This window comes from Bos taurus, chromosome 12, assembly GCF_002263795.3.
Source record: "Bos taurus isolate L1 Dominette 01449 registration number 42190680 breed Hereford chromosome 12, ARS-UCD2.0, whole genome shotgun sequence".
Lineage (NCBI taxonomy): Eukaryota > Metazoa > Chordata > Mammalia > Artiodactyla > Bovidae > Bos > Bos taurus.
This window is the reverse complement of record NC_037339.1, coordinates 52,266,434-52,292,039: the sequence shown is the minus strand read 5'-3', so window position 1 is coordinate 52,292,039 and position 25,606 is coordinate 52,266,434. Positions and strand designations below refer to the sequence as shown.

The 25,606-nt window shown below is 35.7% G+C and overlaps 1 protein-coding gene across 1 annotated transcript in view; it reads left to right on the top strand.

The window, feature by feature from the left end:
• MYCBP2 (MYC binding protein 2) overlaps window positions 1-25,606 on the top strand; it is a 270,674-nt gene that overhangs the window by 127,996 nt on the left and 117,072 nt on the right. The window contains 11 exon segments of the mRNA NM_001192817.3: window positions 1,713-1,885; window positions 2,801-2,926; window positions 3,014-3,141; window positions 6,066-6,157; window positions 11,833-11,967; window positions 13,278-13,361; window positions 14,555-14,651; window positions 16,971-17,163; window positions 17,663-17,937; window positions 21,326-21,547; window positions 24,707-24,898. Coding sequence (NP_001179746.2) covers window positions 1,713-1,885; window positions 2,801-2,926; window positions 3,014-3,141; window positions 6,066-6,157; window positions 11,833-11,967; window positions 13,278-13,361; window positions 14,555-14,651; window positions 16,971-17,163; window positions 17,663-17,937; window positions 21,326-21,547; window positions 24,707-24,898 — 1,717 coding nt within the window.

Genomic DNA, 25,606 nt, shown 5'->3' with positions numbered 1-25,606 from the left:
TCTCCCTCCCTCCCACTCCTGACAGCCATCTTTCTACTCTGTTTCTGTGCCTTTGCCTTCTTCAGATATGTAAGTGAAATTGTACACTGATTCATTTTGTGACGAGTTTATTTCACTTAGGGTCATGTCATCAAGGTTCATCCACGTTGTAGCCTGTGACCAGATGGAGTTCTTTCTTTCTTTTTTAAATCTGGATGGTAGTTCTTTGTATGTTTCTACCACATTTACTTTATCCCCTTCACCCATCAAAGGATGTTTGGGTTGCTCCAACCTCTCTGACCTGAACCTCTTGGCTGTTGTGGATAATGCTGCTCTGAACATGAGCATACAGATATCTCGTCAGGATCCTGCTTTCAGTTCTTTTGGCTGTGTACCCAAGGTGGGACTGCTGGATTTAAGTGCTTATATATTTAGTAAGTTTGAATCATCAAATGCCACTGATTGAGAAGATCATCCTTTCTAAACTGACCTGAAATGTCAACTGTATCTAACATGAATAAGGTTTTCTAGAGGATCAGTGTTTTCTATGTAGACATCCCAGCTGTGAAAAATGAGGATTTGTTCTTCCTTCCTGTGTACTCTTGTGCCTGTGCTTTAGAAACTGTGTAAAAGATTATCCATAGCAGCATTTTTTTATAGTAGAAGACTGGATGGTTTTCATATTTTGCTATCAGTAATAAAATGGACAAATAGTTGTGATACAGTCACATGAGCTAATACCCTTACAACAGTGAGATTGAGTGAATTTGCAGCCACATCGCACTGTGTAAATACAAATTGTAAGAATATTCTTTGTTTGAAGGAAGCAAGCCACAAAAGAATACACAAAGCATGTATCGTGTTCATAGACAATTCAAAACACAAAACTTAAATAATATGCTATTTTGATACAAACATGAAAAGCCGTAAAGAAAAGCAAGAAGATAATAAACTTTTGAAATTCAAGATACTTGTTCCTTTTGAAAGGAGAAGGAAAGGAATTGAGTAGGGAGGATGGCAACAGGATACTTAATAGATAAATGATAATGTTCTTTTTGCTAGTGTACATCATGTCATTCTTCATGCTTTATTTTGAAAATATTTTGTTACTGTTCTTTTGCGTTAACTCAGTAGTTGATAAAACAGCTTTTCCAAAAAAAGTTTAGAAAATAAAAGAAGTGGAGACTGCGTTTCGAGACTTTTGTTATGGAAGAGATGAAAGGAATGAGATAGTGGCAGGATGTCATTGTGGGTTCTTCGTAGTTTTTATGATGCATTGTAAGATTCAGCATCTACATTCCGAAGAACAGCATTCCGTGTCCCTTGCCCACTTTTGGTTTTGGATTATCTCTTGTTGGGCTGCAGGAGTTCCTCTCCATTATGGATACTGTTGTTTAGTCTCGTGTTTGTTTTGTGTATTTTCTTTTGACTTTACACTTTTTTTTGTGGAGTTTTGCTGTACAAAAGTTTTATATTTCTAAGTACACATTAGACTTTAAAATATACTCTTGCTGTATTTTCATGCAATAATGTGGTACGTATTGCTGTTTTGTTCAAATTTTTTATGGTAACATAAATCATTTTATATTTTTAGCTCAGATATGGAAAGTAATGAGCTACATTTTGTCCTGTTTAAGCTGGCTGTATTATTCTCTTTGTGTCATCAATTTTGCTTAATACGTTTTTAAAAAATGAAACTGTGTGTTGAGGTGCTGTAATTTTTTCCTTGAAAGGTTTCGGCCAAGCACTAGAGAACTGTGGTGTTACAATGCGGTGGTTGCCGATGCCCGACTTCCTTCTGCAGCAGACATGCAGTCCCGATGTAGTATTCTGAGTCCTGAACTGGCCTTACCGACGGGCTCAAGGGCTCTTACCACCCGGTCTCATGCAGCTTTGCACATTCTAGGTAGGGTTGGTGTTTGGTGATCAACTAATTTTCGTTAATATGTCCTGAAGATTTTTTTTTAAAGAGTATTTAAATTTGTGTATCATTCTATCATGTTTGTTAAATAATAATGTGCTAGGTGCAAAATAAGTTAAATCTTCTAACTTTAAAAGGTTTCTCCTACAGAAAAAAGTACATTAGACTTACACCAACACCATGAAAGATTTATATATCCCCAAATATAAAGCAGCCCTGAATATAATTTTCCTAACAGGTAAATCTTTTAAAATAATGTTTTTTGCTTACTTTAACTACATAAACTTTAGTGAAGCAGGTTAAATATTCAAATATATAATTAAAGTATTTAATTTTTATGCATTATTTTAAAATAAATTCTATAAAATATATATGAATTTTATAATTACCACTTCTGTTTTTTCTTACATAACAGTTTTCCACAGCACATTGTTTACTTCTAATTAATAATTTGAGATATAGCATTTTTACAACATCTGGTAACCATTGTAAACATGTCAAACTAGCATTGATTAAATTTATCTCAGGCTACTGTGTCTTCCTCAAATAGTTCCTTAAGAATCCATCTAAAGAATCATTGATAAGGAGAAAAAAAAATCAATCTGAAGTGATTCATAGAGTTTGATAAATGACTGTAAGGACTCAAATATTAAATAAGCTCTTGCAACTTTTCAGAGAGAGTTTTGTGCGAAACATTGTCATACAGCATATATTTAAATATGATAGTTATACAAGCAGAGGATAATTTGTATTGGTTTTAAGTATCTTCCATGAAATATTGAAGCTTGGTATAAACAGCAAACATTTAGAGTTTGCTGTTTTAATTTATCACCTCCAGCATCTCGAATACTAGGGGAAGTGTTCATTCAAGCAGTTGAATTTTCGTTTGTTTGATTTTAGGTTGTCTTGATACCTTGGCAACTATGCAGGATTTAAAAATGGGTGTTGCCAGCACAGAGGAGGAAACTCAAGCAGTGATGAAGGTTTATTCCAAAGAAGATTATAGTGTAGTAAACAGGTTTGAAAGTATGTACATTTATGTTGAGGAAATACTGTCTTATAAATGAATTATATGGATGTTTAAAATGTAAATTACCATTTACGTCTTTTTAGGTCATGGAGGGGGCTGGGGCTACTCTGCTCACTCGGTGGAAGCTATACGTTTTAGTGCCGACACCGATATTTTACTTGGTGGTCTTGGTCTGTTTGGAGGTAGAGGAGAATATACTGCTAAAATTAAGGTAAGCAGTCCATTCACACTGTTGTTCTCTGTGTTTGCGGATAATCATTTTAACTTGATTTATTAATTTATAGAATGCCTCTCTAATAAAGGACCTGAGGAAACATTGCTATGATCAAATAGAGTAGTAATAAATCACTAACTCATGAAAAATTCAGAAGTCAAATTAAAAAGGAGTAAAATAAATAGAAAATGATTTTTCAATAATTTTAGGTTGAAAAAGGCATTAACAGTCAATCTCAATCTTCTGTGTACCTTTCTCTGTGCCTACTTTCTTGTAGCCATTTTAATGACAAGATACAGGGGCATTTTGATGTGGCTTTAAAATTTTTTAGCATTTATATCACCAGATGCTGTGTAAACATACATCATTACCACAGACATATGGGGACCAGGGATGAAGTGAGTAAGGGGATGGATTCCATCTGGTAGAGAGTCAAAAAACAATCAGGAGTCATAGGTTTACTGCACTATGCATGTCAGAAAGGGCTACCTGTTATACTGAGTAAAGGATCTGCTCAGTCTTTGAAAATTCACTGATAGCTTGAATGTTCTGTTGTCACATTATCTGATTTTGCTCTTAAAGTGAAAGAGAAAACTGTCGTTTATGCCTTAACTTCAGTGTACCAGGCTTCATAAAAAATTTCTCAGTTAAATGCTACTGTAGTCTCAGTCTTTATCTTCCTTACCTCAGTCAACACAATTTAATCCAATTGAGCTTTTCTTTGATACAATTTCTTCACGTGGCTCCCAGAACACGAGGCTTCGTTTTCCTCGGTCTCTTTGGCTGCTGTTCTTCGTCTGCTGATGGTTACTCATCATGTCCCTGATCTGGAAATGTTGGAGTGCCAGAACTCAAAGTCTTGGAAATCTTTTTAAAGTCTGCTCACCCCACAGTGATCCAGCCTGATGGCTTTAAGTGTTTTTCTTTTTATCACTCTTACACTTAGTAGACCTCCAAAGTCATTTATACAACTGCCTACTCTGCATCTCCATGCGGATAGCTAACAGGTATTTGGGGTGTAACATACTCAAAACCAGGCTTCTGACATCTTCTCTAAACCTCCTGTTCTGTTGTCCTTCCCCATCCCATTTAATGGGCTCACAATAGAATTAACTTTATTATTCCAGTTGCTCAGGCCAAAAATCTTGAAGTCCTTTTGACTGCCCTTTTTCTTTCACATCCCACATTCACTCTAGCAGCAGATATTGTTGGCTGCACTTTGAAAGTAAATCCAGGATCTAAGTACCTCTGAAAACTGTCCCTAGTACCAGGTTGATCCAAACCCCAACCACTTGGATCAGTACAGAGTAGCCTTTACTCCGTCCTTGGTCCCTTCATTGTGTTCTCTGAGAGCAAAGTGATCTCTTAGAATGTACACCAGAGTATGCCACTTCTCTGTTCAGATTTCTGCAGTGCTTCTTATATTAGAATAAAAACCACAGGCCTTACAAGGGCCTGAAAAACACCATCAGAAGTAACTTCCATCACCCCTCTGCCCTTATGTTATACTAGTTAATTCACCACAATCTAGCTACACTGGCTGCCTGTGTTCCTGAAATATGCTGGGCACAGTCAAACTTCAGGACCTTCACACCTGTTACTCCCTCTGACTACAGCTCCTCATTCCCATACCTGCATGGCTCACTTTTTCTTTACCTTAAGATCTCAACTCCGTGGTGAGCCTATTTAAAACTGTACATTCCAATAGCCCCCATTTTTTTTGTTGTTTGCCTTGTGTACCCCTGTATGCCTGATTCTTACCACCCTGCCTGGCACACAGTATGTGTTCAAAATTATTTGCTGAAAATAAGCAGTGTAGCCATAGGGGCAAGTTATTAAGTACCTTTATATCATGCTGTTTACAATGAAGAGGAGGGAAACCATTGAAGACTTTTAAAGAAGTATTCTAATCAGATATGCATTTTAAAAAGACAACTGTGGGTTATTAAAGAAAAGCAAAAACCTTTAACTGTGGAATATAGGTTAGAACAAGGAGAGAAAGAGAATTAGTTCGTATTGAATTCTTTCAGCTAGTAACACTGGAAACACACTGACAGTGGCATTGACAGTGTTTGGTACCAGGAATAGAATAGATACAGAACTGGTGGAGAGAGATGGAATAAAAGGGTTATCCCAGGGTTTTTTTTTTTTTTTTTTTATGGCTCTTTCAGGTCTTAGTTGTGGCTCCTGGCATCTTCATTGTGGCATGTAGGATCTTTCATTGTGGTATGAGGGCTTCTTTTTAGTTCTGGAGCCCATGGCAGGTGGGATCTTAGTTTCCTGACCAGGGATTTGACCCACATCTCCTACACTGGCAGGCACTGGCGGATGGATTCTTTACCACTGAGTAACCTGAGTGCTTTACCTTCTGTTATTGCTATTCGTCAGCTAATATTTTTCTAGGCTTTTTTTGGGGGCGGTGGGGGGTGGTGCTGTGGTATATAAGTGTTCTACAAGTATCGTTTCTTTTAATTCTCACAGTTACAATGAAGTAGGCACTGCTAGTGTGTCCATCTCCCTTCTGTGGATGAAGAAGCTGGATCCAAGGATTTCATAGCTAGTTACATGTTAAGGCAAAATTCTACTACATTTGGAACCTCACTTAGAAATTAGAGTTCTCTCACCTCCTTCAGATGTTTATATCTGGTAAAGAACATTTTTGGAGCATTTGATATAAGTAGGTGAATATATAAAGCAAGGAAAACTGAGGTTAATATAGACCATAAGACATTGTATAAGTTTCTTAATTTAGATATATAGATTTATTTCACTAAATAAGATTTTTTTAAAGCAGGTACTCTTTTACATTTTGTAATGTCCAGTGTATATTAGAGACACAAAATTATAAGCACATTATTCAGCAGATTTACGTGATTGAGTGATCACAATATGATCACAGTATGCTTTTATCCTTTCCCCAGCTGTTTGAGTTAGGTCCTGATGGAGGAGATCATGAAACTGATGGAGACCTTCTTGCAGAGACGGATGTCTTGGCTTATGACTGTGCTGCTAGGTAAAGATTTCTTCAGTATTCATTGTAATCATTGCATACTTGATATGGCAAGTTTATTGTAAATGAATAACATGATTTAAAAAGGAAGTTTTAAGTAATCTGTGATCAGATGCTTAAGAAATTAAATTATGTACTAGGTGATAAGTGTTGCTTTTAACAATAATACATTAAAACTATAGTGTCCTTCATATTTGTATTTCACAAGATAAATTGACTGTTTCTACACTGAAGGTGGAAATATACATATATTTTGCACACATATTTTCATGCATCACTTAGAGAACATCTGATATACTACTCTAGTGATGCAGTACAGTTATTTACTACCAGTAGCATTATGTCTGCTATGCCCAGTGGTCACAGTGGGCCATACTTTAGATCACCTGCATACTCTGACACCTTGACACCATGCCTGTAGTGTTTGCTTGGTTATAGCACCATTGGAGAGGTGGCCGGCTTTACTGAAACCTCAGGAGTAGCCAGAATCAGGATGCTTGCTTTTAAAGTTCTCCTTAAATAAAAGAGGCAGATTTTATCAGTGTTTCTGTGTAATCCTAAGAATTACCTCAGCACTGTGCTATGATAAATCAGGGAAGACGATGATATGAAAAAGAAATGAATTGAACTTAATGGTAACAGTAACACACGGTCCTTCACCAGTCACTATGTTAAGAAAACCTCTTATGGCATTCATAAGCTTTTTGCTAATGAAAATGTATCTTTGCTGAAACTGGTGATAAGGCATTCAGTTTGCTTTCAATAGATAATACTTTGTGAGCAAAACAGTAAACCTAAAGGAAATTCCGACTGTTTCTTCACTTTAGGCATTAACCAATATCGGGAGATATTTTTCCAGTAACTTTTATGTTATCCATGAATGAAAATTAAGGAAATTTCAGGAAGATTAATTATTAAGTAATTTTTAGTAAAGCCTTAAGATACCATTGTCATCATATTTTGAACGATGATTATGAGTCAAAAATGCAGTATGTGGTTTTATATAGACAGAATCGTCTACATTTTCTTCATTTGCCTACTAATTCCTATGGCTAGCATTAAAGAACTTCCATAATCTTTAAAGGCCTCTTTTAACTTTCTCGTTATTAACTCTTCTTTGTCTTAATGCTCTAATCCTCCTAGACACTTTGCCAGTTTCATATCCTGTTTCATACTTTCAGACCTCTGAGAACTGTTCATGACAGTCTTCCCCTTCCTCAGTATCCTCTGTTCTCTCTATCCCCAGCTGCAATCAGTGCACATTCCTTTCACTCTGTTACTACGACTTTTCAACTTGGGTATATATCAGATTCTCTTATTTATGTATTTTTTTTCCTTTCCTCCTAATTTAGTGAACTTTTTGTGTAGTTACTATGTGACAGGCTCAGTTCCAAACTCTTTATCTCAACTCAGTTCTCAGAGCAGTCCTATGACCTGGATATTACTGTTATCCCTATTTTCAAATAAGGAAATATATGAGTCATTGAGTCACAGAGAGGGTTTGGTAACTTGCACAAGATCACCCAGGTAGTGAGTTACAAAGCCAGGCCATGAACTCAGGCCATCTGATTCCAGAGCCCACAGAACACTTTAGTTGAATAAATCTACTTTAAAATTCAGTCTTCCTGAAAAAACTATCCATTTTTTTTGATAACAGTTAAAGGTCATCAAAAAGGCAAAATGGTTGTCTGAGGAGGCCTTACAAATAGCTGAGAAAAGAAGAGAAGCAAAAGGCAAAGGGAAAAAGGAAAGATATACCTATTGAATGCAAAGTTCCAAAGAATAGCAAGGAAAGATAAGAAAACCTTCCTACGTGGTCAGTGCAAAGAAATAGAGGAAAACGATAGATTGGGAATGACTAGAGATCTCTTCAAGAAAATTAGAGATACCAAGGGAACATTTCATGCAAAGACAGCCCCAATAAAGGACAGAGGCAGACCTAACTAAGCAGAAGATATTAAGAAGAGGTGGGAAGAATACACAGAACTATGCAATAAAGATCTTCATGACTGCTGGGGACCAGCCCCAGCTGATCCAGGGTATTCGAAGGAGAGACGGCCTAGGCGACTATTTATATGCTAATTAGAGATATAGAGAACAATAGAATGAGGATAGCTCAGTAGGAAAATTCAGTGGAGAAAAGAAGCTGAGTAGCTTGGTTTACGCGGGAGACCAATAAAACTTCAAGACAAGAAGTTTGCACCACTTAACGTAGGCCTCAGGCGCCCTCTCGAATAGCGGAAGGTGCCTCACCCTAGACACCTTCTCGAGTGGGTCTTAGAAGCCCAGGCATAATTAGTAAGCGTGGTGGGTTCCGCGCTCCAGATGGAGACTCAGCTGGAAGTTAAAGGGAAGAATGACATGGGGAGACCAAGCGTTGGTGAGCAAGGCCCATAGCTTTATTTTCAACAGGGGCTTTTATACCCTAAGTTACACATAGAGGATAATAGGGGATGCAAAGTCAGCAGTCTTTGATCCTTATCAAAAACCAAGGTTTCTTTCCTGCAAATTTATCGTATACAAATGGTTTAGGTGATTTACATCATCTTCTGGCCAGAAGGCCTACTAACATTTTATGACTCTTGACAAGGACTTATCAACAAAGACTTATTTTCTCTAAGAGTAATTATTTTAAGGTTTGGCACCATCTTCCAAAGATAAAATTGCATTCCTATAGGGCGGATGTGTAATGGGTTTACAACAAAGGAAAGAATTTATTACCTTAAGGGTCTAAAGTTACTAACACCAAGGCCACTACTTATTTTTTACTATAAACCAACTATTAATTAATACACATTCAAGGATACAATTCAGGGGATGTGAAAACTTGGCAACAAGCATTGACTCATCAATGAAATCCTTTACTAGTTTATTCTGACAGTTTTTAACTCTCTGAGAGGCTCTAAGCTATTTGAATATCTTAAGCTTCCCGTGCCTCTGGAGGCTAGGAGACTGTAAACAATCGTATGCATAGCTGCAGGAGTCCGGGTAAACTTGTCAGGCGAGTTAGAGAGCCATCTGAGGGGTTTGGATTTAAACACTCCTAATTGCCCAGGAACTTTATTAATTGGAGCTGTAAGTTAACTCTTTGACAGAGAGAGAGTGAGATGGTGGTAGGGGACAGCCCCCAGTAAAGTCAGAGGTGAGAGTACAAAGCAATAAAGTAGGCAGACTCTGGTTTTTGGGGGGAAAATGCTCGAGAATATCCGGGGGGACTCCTGAGGCTCGATCCCGCCTTTGCGTATGCCGAGCCTCCTTCCTCATGACCTTTGTCATGAGCAGAATGCCTCACCGGCTCCCCGCACATGACCCAGATAACCATGATGGTGTGATCACCCACCTAGAGCCAGACATCCTGGAATGCAAAGTGAAGTGGGCCTTAGGAATCATCACTATGAACAAAGCTAGTGGATGTGGTGGAATTCCAGTTGAGCTTTTCAAATCCTAAAAGATGATGTTGTGAAAGTGCTGCACTCAATATGCCAGAAAATTTGGGAAATGCGGTAATGGCCACAGGACAGGAAAAGGTCAGTTTTCATTCCATTCCCAAAGAAAGGTAATGCCAAAGAATGTTCAAACCAGCACACAATTGCACTCATCTCACACCCTAGCAAAGTAATGCTCAACATTCTCCAAGCCAAGCTTCAACAGTACCTGAACTGAGAACTTCCAGATGATTAAGCTGGTTTTAGAAAAGGCAGAGGAACCAGAGATCAAATTGCCACTTCCGTTGGATCATAGAAGAAGCAAGAGAATTTCAGAAAAACGTCTACTTTATTGACTATGCCAAAGCCTTTGACTGTGTGGATCACAACAAACTGTGGAAAATTTTTCAAGAGTTTGGAATACGAGAAATCTGAGTAATATGTATGCAGGTCAAGAAGCAACAGTTAGAAATGGACATGAAACAACAGACTGGTTCCAGAGTAGGAAAGGAGTATGTGAAGGCTGTGTATTGTCACCCTGCTTGTTTAACTTATATGCAGAGTGCATCATGCGCAATGCTGGGCTGGAGAGAGGTCAAGCCAGAGGGAGGAGGGTTCAGGATGGGGAACACATGTATACCTGTGGTGGATTCATTTTGATATTTGGCAAAACTAATACAATTATGTAAAGTTTAAAAATAAAATTAAAAAAAAAAAGATTGCTGGGAGAAATAACAATAACCTCAGATACGCAGATGAAACCTCCCTTATGGCAGAAAGTGAAGAAGAACTAAAGAGCCTCTTGATGAAAGCAAAAGAGAAGACTGGAAAAGTTGGCTTAAAACTCAGCATTCAGAAAACTAAGATCATGGCACCCAGTCCCATCATTTCATGACAAATAGATGGAGAAACAATGGCTGACTTTATTTTTCTGGGCTCCAGAATCACTGCAGATGGTTGCAGCCATGAAATTAAAAGACGCTTGCTCCTTGGAAGAAAAGCTCTGACCAACCTAGACAGCATATTAAAAAGCAGAGACATTACTTTGCGACAAAGGTTCATCTAGTCAAAGCTATGGTATTTCCAGCAGGCATGTATGAATGTGAAAGTTGGACTATAAAGAAAGCTGAGCACCAAAGAATTGATGCTTTTAAACTGTGGTGTTGGAGAAGACTCTTGAGAGTCCCTTGGACTGCAAGGAGATCAAACCAGTCCATCCAAAAGGTAATCAGTCCTGAATATTCATTGGAAGGACTGATGCTAAAGTTGAAAACTCCAATACTTAGGCCACCTGATGCGAAGAAGTGACTCATTTGAAAAGACCCTGATGCTGGGAAAAATTGAAGGCAGGAGGAGAAGAGGACAACAGAGGATGAGATGGTTGGATGGCATCACTGACTTGATGGAGATGAGTTTGAGCAATCTCCAGAAGTTGGTGATGGACAAGGAGGCCTGGTGTGCAACAGTCCATGGGGTCACAGAGTTGGACACGACTGAGCGACTGAAATGTAAAAGTCGTCTTATTTTAGTATGAAAGTTTTCTATTTTTTAAGCAAGTTTTAGAATTCACAATGAAGGGGACAAAAATGTCTTGACCATAACACAAGTAACTGTTATTTGTGTATTTCAGTTGGAGGATAATCGCTTTATAATGTTGTTAGTTTCTATCATACAACAGTGTGAATCAGCCATAATTATATGTATATATCTCCCCTCCCTCTTGAGTCTCCCTCTTCCCTGCCACTGCTCCCTTCTGAGTTGTCACAGAGCCCCAGGCTGGGCTCCCTGTGTTATATAGCAGCTTCCCAGTAGCTATCTATTTTGCACGTGATACTGTGCGCGCACGTGTGTGTGTGTGTGCGTGCGCGCGCGCACGCGTGCTACTTTCTCAATTCGTCCTACCCTGTCCTTCCCCCACTGTTTCCACAAGTTTGTTCTCTACATCTGCATCTCCATTCCTTCCCTGCAAATAGGTTCATCAGTACTGTTTTCCTTGATCCCATATTATATTTGTTTTTTCTCTTTCTGACTTCACTCTATATAGCAGTCTCTAAGTTCATCCACCTAACTCCAACTGACTCAAACTTGTTCCACTGCCCAGACTTTTTTAAATAGAGGGGTTTTAATGTCACTTGACAAGAATCTTATAATACAACGTATTTTATGTTTTGCTTATAAAAAGGATTTTAAAAAGTAAACGTATGTACCAAAGAAGTGCAGAGGCCTTTTCTTTGACACTCTGATTTTCCTTAGGGAAAAATATGCAATGATGTTTGATGAACCAGTCCTCCTGCAGGCAGGCTGGTGGTATGTAGCCTGGGCGCGAGTGTCAGGACCCAGCAGTGACTGTGGATCTCACGGACAGGCCTCTATTACCACGGATGATGGGTAAGCAGAATGTTCCAGCATTACTTAAGCAGCTCTCATTTTTGTTAGTTGAATGCTGATTTGAAAGCTCAGAGGTCTTTTAGTAGGATAAGAAAATCATTGTAGGTCTAGAACATAATATGACCTGCTAAAAATTAAAGTCGTGTAATCTCATGCTAAATAAAGTAAGACAAAATGAGAAGATATTCTGATATTCTTTGCTCTTGTCACTTGGCATTTGTTATGTGTTTCTGGATGTTACAATGTTTAAAACCTTATTATACCAAAATTAGAAGTTACACAGAGGAAAATGACAAGAATAGTTAGGTGTCTGGAAACTAGAACAAAGAAATATATACTTGCTATAAAATTTGATCATGCTTATGAAAATACTTTACAAATTGCAAAGCTTTCATGATATGAGATGATATAGTTTCAATAAAGTTTAAGGGGAAACTTACTGTTTAAATTTCAAATATAGAGCTCTTCCCAGTTTATAAAATGCTTTCATACATAATATCTCATTTGATGCTCTCAACAACTTTGTGAAGGGATTATTAGCCCTGTTTTTACAGTTGGGAATAAAGAGACAAAAGGTGAAACAATTTTGCATCAAATCGTTCAGCTGCTTTGTGGCAGAGCTAGATCTCAACCTGGGGTCTCTTGACTCCAAATCTAGCCTGCTCTATACTCTGATTCATGTGAAGGAGCTATCATTTATAAGAGAAGTTCAGTTTTTATCATTCTTGAGCATAAGCTGTTTGAACCGGATATATTTCATATAGTTTCATTCAACTCATAACAGAACTGACCAAAAAAAGAGCAGACTAACTTATGAGGTGAATTCTGTGTTCCTGAATGTACAAAGTAGAATGTTGTAGAGAAATTAAGTCTGTTGTCGTAATGTATCCTTTTCAGATTGTATGGTAAAACTAAAGACACTCCTTTTTGATCCTGTACTATATTATTCCATATACAGTTGATTCAACCTTGAAATATCATAGCATTTTAAGCTAAAGTTTATATCACATCTAGTTTAATAGATTTTAAACTGTTGAAGTATCGGTATTTTGGTAAAAACGTTCCGTTCTGGTTGATGTTGAGCTTTAACAGGCAGAATCGGGCAGTAGCTCCCAGACAGGTTCAGTTCTTTCATTTAGCCCATTAAGCTATTTGGAGCTAGAACTGAAATCACAACAGTGTCTTCCCCTGAAGAATGAATTTCTCTTCAGTTACATAAAGTTAACATGATTGTTAACGTTTTTCAGTTTCTTTCATGAATCTTAAATCATGTTGTTTTTGGTTACATTGTTATTTTTTTCTCTTCATAGGGTTGTTTTCCAGTTTAAAAGTTCAAAGAAATCAAATAATGGCACAGATGTTAATGCTGGTCAGATACCTCAATTATTATACAGGTATTTAGCATATTTATAGTTAATTAACATGATTTATTCTTTTAATATAATGCACTAGTATTACTGTAAAATATGTGAAATAATAAGGGAGAAATTACTTGAAGCATTCAGCACTTTGTAATATACCATTAGAAACAGAACAAAAACATCTAAGTTTTGTATATCTTTAAACATTTTTTTACCTGAAGGCAAATTTTAGTAAAATGTCACTAGTGATTCACATTATCTATATTATGCCTATAATATTTTAATGACTTATTTTTTTAATCTATTGATTTTCTCACCAATTTCAGAGTGTTTTAAACTGATGAAATTTATCTTAGAGAAATGAAATCTGAGCATTAGTGCCTTTTCTATGTAGGCCTAGTTGGATTTATTCTACAGTTTTATGTTTCTTGTTCATCTTGTGATAGAATGAATTGGAAAATCCCTTACTGAAAAGTTTTTGAAAAACTTGCTGAAAAGTTTTTGCTTTTAATTAAAATATCAAACAGTAACTTGCTCATATGATGTACTATTATATTTTAATATTATTTAAGAATTTTAATTACTTTATGGGAATTGAGACATATATGGGAGCATGGCCTATGTGTGTATCCATCTATTTCTAGGAGATTACTGTAATAATTTTTAGATGAAAGAATTTAAATAGATATAAACCATTATTAAACAATGACATTCTTATTTTAAGTAGTAAATATCAAAGGAGATAGCTTTAACAGTGATTCTCTCTTCCATATCTTTTCTAGTAATCTCTTTAAGAACCTAGATGGTATAACCTCACTTTTTCCAAGAGGAGATTTTTATTTGCTATTTCACAATCTGTTATAGTCAGTATTTGCCATGGGTAGCATTTTGAACATTACTAGTTGCTTAGTCTACTCCTAGGTACAGTTACTAGCATTTAGTAGTAACATTACTAGAAAACATAAGGTATGTTTGCTGTCTAGTAGGAGAAGAGAGTTTCTACTACCCAGCCTTACAGAGGTGACATTTAGAAGATGAACTGCTTTGCTTATGTGCTAAAAATTTTGCTTAGCATGGAAAATGTTTATAAAAAGCCCCATATTGGGATTTTTGCCTAACAAAATACTTAAATGTTTAATTTACTTTGCTATTGCAAAAATGTATATTTGAGAAGAAAATGTCATTGAACTTTCCAACGTAAGTTTATGTGCGTCTGCTACTTTCAGACTTCCAACTAGTGACGGCAGTGCTTCAAAGGGCAAACAGCAAACCAGTGAACCTGTACATATTTTAAAGAGATCTTTTGCAAGAACTGTGTCAGTGGTAAGGCATTTTTAAAAACTTCAGCTTTTCTCTCTGGTGTTCAGTTTCATTTTGATGGTTAGCACAGTTTATCTCAGCATAGTTTTATAACTGAGATTTGTTTGTACTAGTTTTGACATCCTAGGCCAAAGAATCCCCACTCCAGTACTCTTGCCTGGAAAATCCCATGGACGGAGGAGCCTAGTAGGCTGCAGTCCACGGGGTCACTAAGAGTCAGACACGACTGAGCGACTTCACTTTCACTTTTCACTTTCATGCCCTGGAGAAGGAAATGGCAACCCACTCCAGTGTTCTTGCCTGGAGAATCCCAGGGACGGGGGAGCCTGGTGGGCTGCCGTCTCTGGGGTCGCACAGAGTCGGACATGACTGAAGTGACTTAGCAGCAGCAGCAGCAGGCCAAAGAATATGCACTTAAAATAACGTGAAAATAGAGGTGTTCTCCGTGTGTGTGTGTGTGTATCTTATATACACACTACATCTTTATTCCTTCATCTGTCAACGGACATTTAGGCTGCTTCCATGTCTTGGTTGTTGTAAATAGTGCTGCTATGAACATTGGGATTCGTGTATCTTTTCAAATTAATGGTTTTCTCTGGATATATGCATAGGAGTGAGATTGGTGATGAAAAGTTTCATCAAACATACTACAGACGAGCTTCCCTAGTGGCTCAGATGGTAAAGAATCCGCCTGCTGTGCAGGAGACCAAGGTTTGATCCCAGGGTCAGGAAGATCCCCTGGAGAAAGGAATGGCTACCCACTCCAGTGTTCTTGCCTGGAGAATTCCAAGGATAGAGGAACCTAGCCAGCTACAGTTTATGGGGTCACACAGAATCGAACATGACTGAGCAACTAACATATTATATTCTATGTTGATACACTAGCTCTGTCTGAATTTTTTAATGTATGCATAGTATTCAATAGAATGGTGTACTCTTTCTTTTTTTTTTTTTTTTTGATTGTGCCACACAGCTAGGGGGATCTTAGTTCCCAAATAGGGATAGAACCTGGGCCTTCGGCAGTGAGAAGTCAGAGTCCTAACCACTGGAAGACCAAGGAATTCCCAGCAGGTTGATGTACTCTAATTTACCAATTCTGTTCTATCCGAGGATTGTATCTCAATTTTTACTTTTATATAGTTGTCTCTTGGTACTTGAAGTGGGGATTGGTTCCAGGACCCCTCACATATACCAAAATTCCTAGATAGGAATTCAAGTTCCTTATATAAAATGGCATAGCGTTTGTGTGTAACCTACACAAATCCTCCTGTGAACTTTAAGTCAGCTCTAGCTTACTTATAATGCCTAATGCAGTGTAACTGTTATATAAATAATCCCCGGCATGCCACACATTCAAGGTTTGCTTTTTGGTAATTTCTGGAAATTTTCTTTCCTGAATAGTTTTGATCCTTGGTTTGTTGAATCTACAGGTGCAAAACCTTTGAATACAGAGGGTTGGTTTTATATTCATGTCTATACATACGTGTCTTTGATATTTATGTACTTCTATGAATATTTCTAGTGGAAGTGGGCTCATTTAAATTTGGATATATCAAGTCAAATACACCTTCCAACAGAAGGTATGCTTTGAATAAGGGACTCTTAAGAGCTTTGGCTCCTTGGTTTCTTGACATCCTTTCAGTATTAAGATCTGTTTGGTATCTTTTGATCCAATAAGTATCTTTGCCTTTGTTATGTCTTTTTCAGTGATCTCTTTTTTTTTGTGCCTGGAAATTCTTTCATATTAACATCTAAGTGGTTTTGTGGTCATTAGGTAATTGTAATCTTTGTAGAATAAATTTATTCACTCATTTCTTTAAAAACTTAAACTACAAACCTTTATTCTTGGTACTGTCACACCAGAGAACTGAGATTTGGTAGAGATGAGATTTACTTTGCGATTCGTGTCGTATCCGTCGTCATGTAAGCATTATAAAACCTGCAGGCCAGCTGGCGCGGCAAACTGTGCTCACCACCCTAAACCCATATTCTAGAATTTTTGAAGATCCAAATAAGTGTTTTTTGTCTTTCATAGTCAATTTTAATCTCCTTTTAACTTGTTTATCAAGATTTGGCTATAGTTTGTATTGTAAAATTTAATATGTAGACATAGAGTAAATTATTTTTTATTTTTGTCAAGCTTCAAAGATGTTCCTAATGATCATTTAATGAATGAACTAATAGAATGTCTATTATTTGGGTTACTGAAACTCAGTAGAAACTTCAAGATTAACTTTTCAAGTTGAATGTCATCTTTCCATTTGAGTCAACCTATGGTACGATTTAAACTAACTGGTATCTGTTTTTCATATTCTGGATTAGGAATGTTTTGAGTCATTGTTGAGTATTCTTCACTGGAGCTGGACCACCTTAGTCTTAGGAGTTGAAGAACTTAGAGGATTAAAAGGATTCCAGTTTACAGCTACACTTCTAGATTTAGAGAGACTGCGCTTTGTGGGAACCTGTTGTCTGAGGTTATTGCGTGTCTATACCTGTGAAATTTACCCAATGTCAGGTATGATGCATTTTTTTTTTTATGACCTAAGGGGACACAATGTTTTGAGACATTGAGGAGGTTTGCAAAGGGGTTACCATGAGTTTAAGATCCCCAGCTGCCTTTATTTAACCTGCTCCTGAGTTGAGTAGAAAAGGTTGGCTTGTTGTGATGCTCATATTTACTTATAAAGAATTTAATAAATTACATGTCATTCTGATAACAAAAAGTCACATTAGGCTAAAGTTAACTACTCTAATAAAGTGTTATTTTAAACAGATTCTGTCAAATTGGAATATTTTGAATGACTGATTTGGACTTAAATGCTGAAACCACTAGAAGTTTTTTTCCCCCCCTAATTTAGATTTTTAAAAGAAATACTATTGGACCAACACATGATCTCTCTTGTTTCATTTCTAGGTTATGAATAGCCATATAGGAAGTTACTTGAAATTTATTGAGTATTTTCATACATATTTATTATCCTAATTAATTATTTATCTGCTTTCTCCTCTTAAAGCTACAGGAAAAGCTGTTGTAGAAGAAACTAGCAAATTAGCAGAATGTATTGGAAAAACCAGAACTTTGTTAAGAAAAATTTTGTCCGAAGGAGTTGACCACTGCATGGTGAAACTGGATAATGACCCCCAAGGATATCTCAGTCAACCCTTGAGTCTCCTAGAAGCTGTCCTTCAGGAGTGTCATAATACCTTCACTGCCTGTTTCCATTCTTTCTATCCAACTCCTGCCTTACAGTGGGCTTGCCTTTGTGACCTACTGAATTGTTTGGATCAGGTAATTTTAAGTTTGTAAAATGTTAGCTGAAAATATGATATATTACTTAATACTTTTCAAAGAAAATACATTTCAGTTGCCTTAGCCTTTCCCTTGTATAAAAGGTAAATTAGGAAATCAGTTTGGTATGTGTGACTTAAATAATCAAAGTTAAAATTTTCTGTTTGCTTTATTCTTTCTCAGTTACAGAATTGGCAAGCATGTTGTACAGATGCTGGGTTGCTTTTTGAATCTATGAGTGAGCATGTGTGTGAGAGCAAGGGCAGCTTATGATAGCTCCTGCCACTCCGGTATCTCCGGAACAGTCAGGAGAGGCACTGTGAATGACTTTGCATGCTAATGTCATTCATTCACTCGTGAGGGAACTGCAGCTCTAATAAAAGTGTATGCCCCAAATTAGTCTCAACACCTGAGCAGAATACTGGCAGAACTAAAGGGAGAAGTAAACAAATGACACTGATAGCTGGTGACTATGCATAATTAGTAGAACACAGAACTCTTTCAGTAATTAATAGAACAACTGGACAACAAAATCATTTTGGATACAGAAGAACTGATATTTACAGAACAGAATGTGCAGGTTCAATGTACATATTCTTTTAAGTATACACGTTATGTTCACAGAGGTAGATTGTATGCTAGGCCACAAAATAAGTCTTAGTATATTTTACAGGATTAAGATCTTAAGGTGTTTTCAAACCACAGTAGAATTAAATTCAAAATTAAATGTAAAGTATATCAAGGAAAACACCAAATATTTGGAAAGCAGGCAACACTTCTGAGTAACCAGCAAATCAAAGAATTCCAAAGGAAATTAGACATTTTCACACTGAAGATAAAAATATAGCACAGTTTGTGAGAAGTAGCCAATGTGTTGCTTGGACAAAAATTTATACTTTTTATTATTTTTACTAGCCAAAAAGAAAAGTTTAACATCAGTGATCTAAATTTCTACCTTAAGAAGCTGGAAAGATCAAATCAAACCCAGTTTAAGAATAAAGTAATAAAGGAAGGAAATAAAAAAGTTAAACATGAAAATCAATGAAATAGAAAATAGAGATTAGAAAGTCAAAAGTTGGTTCTTTGAAAATAAAATTTTTAAACTCCTAGGAAGTCTGAGAGATGAGAGAGAAAGAAAAAAAACAAAAATACCATTATCAGGAATGAAATTGGTAATATACCTATAGATCCAAAGACATTAAAATATAAGGGAATATTATAAACAGTTTTATACCAATAAATTATCACTTTAGATAAAGTGTACAAATTTCTTGAAAATTACAACTTAACAAGAACTGGCACAACAAGAAATAAAATAATCTGAATGTTTTTATGTCCATTAAAAAATGTGAATTATTTAAAATTTTACCACAAAGAAAACCCTAGACCCAGATATTATCATTGATGAAGTCTACTAAACATAAAGGAAAGAAATGACTTTACAGACTCTTTCAGAAAATATAGGAGGCAACACTTCCAAACTAGTTTTTCAAGTTATACCCATCCTGATACTAAAAGCTGACAAGGATTGGGAAAGAAAACAAATATACTTAGAAAGATGGATATTAACAATAGTATCAAATCAAATCCAGTAATATAAAATGTGTATTATACCAACTGGAGTTTATGTTAGAAACGCAAGGTTAGTTTTGCCTTTAAAAATTAGTGTAATTGGTATTTGAGTTGCTATTACAAGCATATTAACTGAATGGAGAGACTGAACCGTATGATCCTCTCAGTCGATACACGAAAAGTATTTTGACAGTTATCCCTTACTCACTGATGAAAACTCAACAAATACCAATCTACTAAAAGATACTTATAAAAAATCTGCATCTAATATCTTACTTAATGGGGAAATACTGGTTGCTCCCCCAAGTTTGGGGACAAGGCACAAGGCGTGTGTTCTACACATTTCTGCTTAACTTTATACTGGAAGTTCTAGCATTACCAACGCCCCCTCCCCCAGCACCACCAAAAAACTCACTGTCGGAAGCAAGGCATCCTAGTGGAGTTAGAAAGGTTATTCTGGTAATGACATTTGGGTAGGCAACTTTGTTTTCATTTTATTATTTTTTAAACTATTTTCATATTGAATTTATATTCACTGGACTTGAAAAAGTTTTATTTCATTGTGAGAACACCCAACATGAAATGTATCCTCCTGACACATTTTGAGTGTACAAGGCAATATTATTTACTACAGATATAATATTGTACAGCAGATCCCTAGTACTTATTCATCATTCATAATTGAACCTTTATACCTGTTGAACATCAGTTCTCCATTTCGTCTCCCTTCAGCCGGACAGCCAACATTCTGTTCGCTGCTTTTGTGAGTTTGATAGTTTTAAATTCCTCAAAAAAGTAGAATCATGTAGTATTTATCTTTCTGTGACTGGCTTATTTCACTTAGCCTAACGTCCTCCACATTCATCCCTGCCATGGAGCAGGGTAATGTATTTTACCACTTGCTTTCCTGGGGTAGGGTTATTGCCTGGATCAGTGCACAACTTACTCTTTCACTCTCTCAGCCTGCCCATTCTGACGTGGTTGTTTCTTCCTTTGCTACTGAACAGGCTAACTTTAACAAACGTCTTAACATATAGAAAGTTGCTTTGCTTTCAGCTAGACTTTGTAACACAAATACTTTATGAACTAAGTACAGTGTACACAACTTTTGTGAATTGTGAATAAAATGTGTATTATAGAAACTGGAGTTTATTTTAGAAATGCAAGGTTAGTTTTACATTTAAAAATTATCATAATTGATACTTGAGTTGCTATTACAAGCATATTAACTGAATGGAGAGACAAAACTGTATGATCCTCTGTATATCCTGCATATCCTGTGTTGATAAGTTTTTAGTACTTTTTTATAAAATCTTGCCAAGTGTGATAAATTTTCTGAATAAACTGTGTAATAAGATGACATAATTTTGTGATCTTAGTGAAATGCTGCTGCAGAGGCATAACAACATTAAGCTACATTAACATGAGGGTAGATATCTTCTTATAGTAGCACCGACTGACAAGTCAAGTCATTTATTATTTGAGGGAAATGGTTTCAGTGCTTGTTACTGGAAATAACTTTCACTGTATACTAATTGGGACCTTTATGAAATCATTTTTGAGAAATCGTACTAGAGAGGACTGTGATTCTGATGGTCTACAAATATATAAATAGTACATAAAGCTGATTTTTCTTGACTGTATTTAGTTATTTTCCAGCTTCATTGGGTAGTAATTTAAGCAATTGTGCTTAAAAGTATTGATAATAATAGTGTATTATCCTATAACCAGACAGAGTGACCGAGTGGTAGAAAATGTTGGTATGATTTAAGGTTGTTTGCCTTTTTTTTTTTTTTTGCCTTTTTGTTTTTAAAAGGATATCCAAGAGGCAAACTTCAAGACATCAAGTAGCCGACTCCTTGCAGCTGTGATGTCAGCTCTGTGTCACACGTCTGTTAAGCTGACTTCTATCTTCCCTATTGCGTATGATGGTGAAGTATTGCTACGGTCAATTGTTAAACAAGTTAGCACAGAGAATGACTCCACAATGGTTCACCGATTTCCCCTTTTGGTAGCACATATGGAAAAACTCAGCCAGGTAGGTCTTCTTCTGAAATATCATCCATACTGAAGTAATAAAACTATAAATAGAGACGTACTTAGCTTGGTGCTTATTCTTCTGCATAGGTAAGTATATTTACCAAATAATGAGTTTTGCAAGAAGAGTTAAGGAAAAATTTTTCTCATGTTTATCTGTAAATGAGCAGTCTTTTTTCTTTTAATTTTTAATTTTGAATGATCCCTAAACTATACAAAATTTGATAGACTTATGAGATAAATTCTTGTGTATTTGTTTTTTTGCCAAACCATTTAAAAATTGCAAATACTATAAGCAAACTTTTACATTTGAAAATAATATTTTAGATTGCCAAGATAGAATTTTAGGGAAATAGATAAGTTTTAAAACATTTTTTCTACAACAATTTGGTATGTTAAAATAAGTATTATAAAACAGTTGTCATAGGAAACATTTTTAGTCATAGCTTCTGGTTTATTAGAAAGCATCGTGGAGAAAAATTAAGTATGCATGGAAACCATGTATAATTACTACCAAGTTGATGAGAAGTAATCTTTAAAGGGAAAAAAGGGTATAAAATAGAATAGTCATACCAATTATTATACAGTAGTAGTTTTCTAGTGACTGAAGCAACAGAAAAATTATGAGAAAAATTCCAGTGACATAGAGAAACAAAATAGGACAATAGTGGAATGGGAAGCAGATTTGCAGTTAATATCATACTTTGGCAGGATCCCATAGAAGTGATAGAGATAAATGTGAAGGACTTTTAGAGAGTAAGCCAACCTGGGAAATTTTTCAGTCTTAACTAGTAATTAAATGTGGATAAAAGTTCTGTGATGGTATCAATATATTTGTAAAATATCAGGAAAAATACTTTTTTTCTTTTATAAAATCCTGTGCTGGTAAGACTGTGAGGAAACCACTAAACTTATAGATGGTTTATAGCATTATGTAGTGTAAGTAATCTTTTTAGTAAGTAAGTAATCCTTTCTTTCAACCTTTTAGCAAGTATTTATCATATACCTACTATTTACTAGGCGTTTATTAGGTACTAGTTGAGACGAGAATTAAGAAGATAAATACAGCTCTTGAATTGAGGACCCATAAACTGGAAGGTATTTTTTAAAAATACATTGTTAATTCGGTAGCATGTGTGATGAATATTTACAAAGGAAATTACCTGAGGAAGTAATTGGAAGACTAAAGCTATATATATATATATATACATCTTACTAAAAGGAAAAGTGAATAACTTAGAGCTTTAAATGTCCATCATTAAGTGAAATAATTGAATTTGGATATGTCAACTTGATAAAATATGGTTCTATCAGTCATTAAAAATAACTATTTACATTTAATATTAAGGCAGATGTTTGTTAAGTTTTTAAAATAAAGTAAAAAATCAAGGTATGTAGACACACTGTGGTGACAAACTATGTAGAATATGTATGCAAAAACATACATATTTTGGAAGAGAATACTAGAAGTAAAGATAATGTTTGTGTGATAAAGTTATGGATAAGCTTTGTTTGTCTTTTGGGATTCCCTTTAGTGTTGCAGTGTTTTCCTTAAAAGTGTAGTAAAACTTCAAGCTTTTTAGAACTACTAACATTTGGTAATTATTGAAATTAATTGCATATTCACATATCTATTAATCTGTGACAATATATACTGATTAGTATATTTTGCTTTTTAATGGATAATATAGAATTCTACCATTTGGAAATAGCATAATATAATCAATCAATACTTTTCCTCTATATAAATATACTTAGATTTTCCCCAGTATTTCAATATTTTAAACAGTGCTGCTGAAAATATCATTGACTAAATTTTTATGCATATACACAGTGATTTTTCCAGAATAAATCTTAAAGTGTGGAAAAATTTTAAGTCAAGGAAAATATGTTAAGATTTTGCTACCAACTGCCAAAATGCCTTCTAGAAAGCTAATGTCAGCTTGCATGTCCCACCACTAGTGAATAAGAGTTCCCTTTTTCTAAAATTTTAGTGGCTAGTAATGTGCTTTTATATATATATATATATATATATGTGTGTGTATATATATATATATATCCTTTAACTAAAATACATTGACACTCTTGACTCCATGTTAAGATTTTATGGGAAGTTTCTTATATTACTCTTTTAATTACTACTTAGAAACTAAGTGGATGTAACTAGATAAATGCACTCCACGCATCCCCCATGCCCCACCCCGCAAAGAAAGCCCTTCTGGAGTACTGACTATGGAGTACTGTTGGGAATTGAGTTTTATCCAAAGTTAAGTTTCTGAGATGTTCCAGAAAGTAAAGATTTCGGAGAATGAAAGCCACGAAAACTTAATTACTTAAGATACTGACCTAAATGTTATGATAATTTTATTCAGAGATAGTAGAAATAACTTAAAGATTGAAGAATATCTCTAAGTGACTATTTTTAGCCCAAGATTGGACATTAATAAAGTATGAGAGAAAGATTGTGCATATTGTTGAGGGTGTTTCATCTTTTCTCCTTTTTCCTGGAAAAAAGTATTTTCCCATTGGTCTTTAATGGGACTAATTTCTTATTTTGAAGTTTTTCATTGGTAGGGGTGGAAATTTATTATCTTCACTTCTGAAATCAAATATAGTAAGAATTGTAAAACTGCACAATTTATTGTACAGTTCCATATTTTTGTCCCATACATGTACAGAAATAATTTTATTAGAAAACAGATCATATAGACTATTGCTCAATTGCTTTGCCTTTAAATCAGTAGTCATTATATTATTTCATACTGGGAATTATTTCATATCAGAAATAATTATCTCAGTTTGGAATCGTGTCCGGCAGAAATAGCTTTTTAAATAGGAAGAGGTTTTTTTTCTGTCATATATGATTGTTAGTGAAAAGTCAAATAAGAGGGTAAGTGAAAATGACTCAAGGTTAATAAAAGCACAAACATTTTGTAAATGTGTGGTACTTTTATGATATCTAGAGACTAATAATTTGAAAAAGGACTTATACATAAACAGTAGACATGGTGAGTCCACATACAGCTGGATGCATACATAGATGTAGACTCAAGTCTGGATTTTAACGGTGTCTTCTAGAAAACAATGTTGTGCAATTGAGTACTCAGGTGAAGGAAAATAAAGCAATTATCTGAGAACTTTTTCTTTTCATGTGTCACAGAATGAAGAGAATATCTCTGGGATGACAAGCTTCCGTGAAGTTCTGGAGAAAATGCTGGTAATTGTGGTGCTCCCCGTCAGAAACAGCCTGAGGAGAGAAAATGAGCTCTTCTCCTCCCACCTGGTCTCCAACACCTGCGGGTTGCTGGCCAGCATTGTCAGTGAACTGACTGCGTCTGCCCTGGGATCTGAGGTGAGGTTCTATTCTGATACTGGATAATGAGGACATGTTTCGGCGCTCCACATTGTTTCTTTTTTTTTTTTTTTTCATATATTTTGGCTTAATAGAAACTAATTTTCGTCAAGAAAATAGTTTCAAGCTGGCTTGTCCTTTTTTTTTTAATTCCCCACCCCCACTTCCTTACACCTCCTCTCTGCTCTTGCTCACTTCCTCCCTCTCAGCAGTTAACCCAGGATGCTGCACTAATACAAAGTATACCTTTTCCCCTGAACTGCCTCATTGCACAACCCAGCACCAGGTCCTAGTGAAAGCAGAAGTAGTTCTCGTTGCTGGGTAGTGGGAAGTGGAAGTAGGACCACCAGTGATGAACATGCGGTGTGGAAAACGTGAAGAGGTGCAGACCTTAGCTCTGCTCCCTTGGTTAACCGTAGACAAACACATGCGTAAAATGGGAATAATAATAATTTTTATATTATCTTGTATATTATTATACAGGTTAAACAAACCTGTATCACAAAGGTTTTTTTTTAAATTGTTGTAAATTATATAACAAAAAATTTATCATTCTAGTCATGTTTATGTGTGCAGTTCAGTGGTATTAAGTGGAGTCACACTGTTGTACAGCCATTATTATCACAAAGTTTTTAAAGGCTCAAATACTAATATGTTTGAGAAAACTACATTGCAACATCTTTAAAGTACCTTTACATTTTTTTAAGT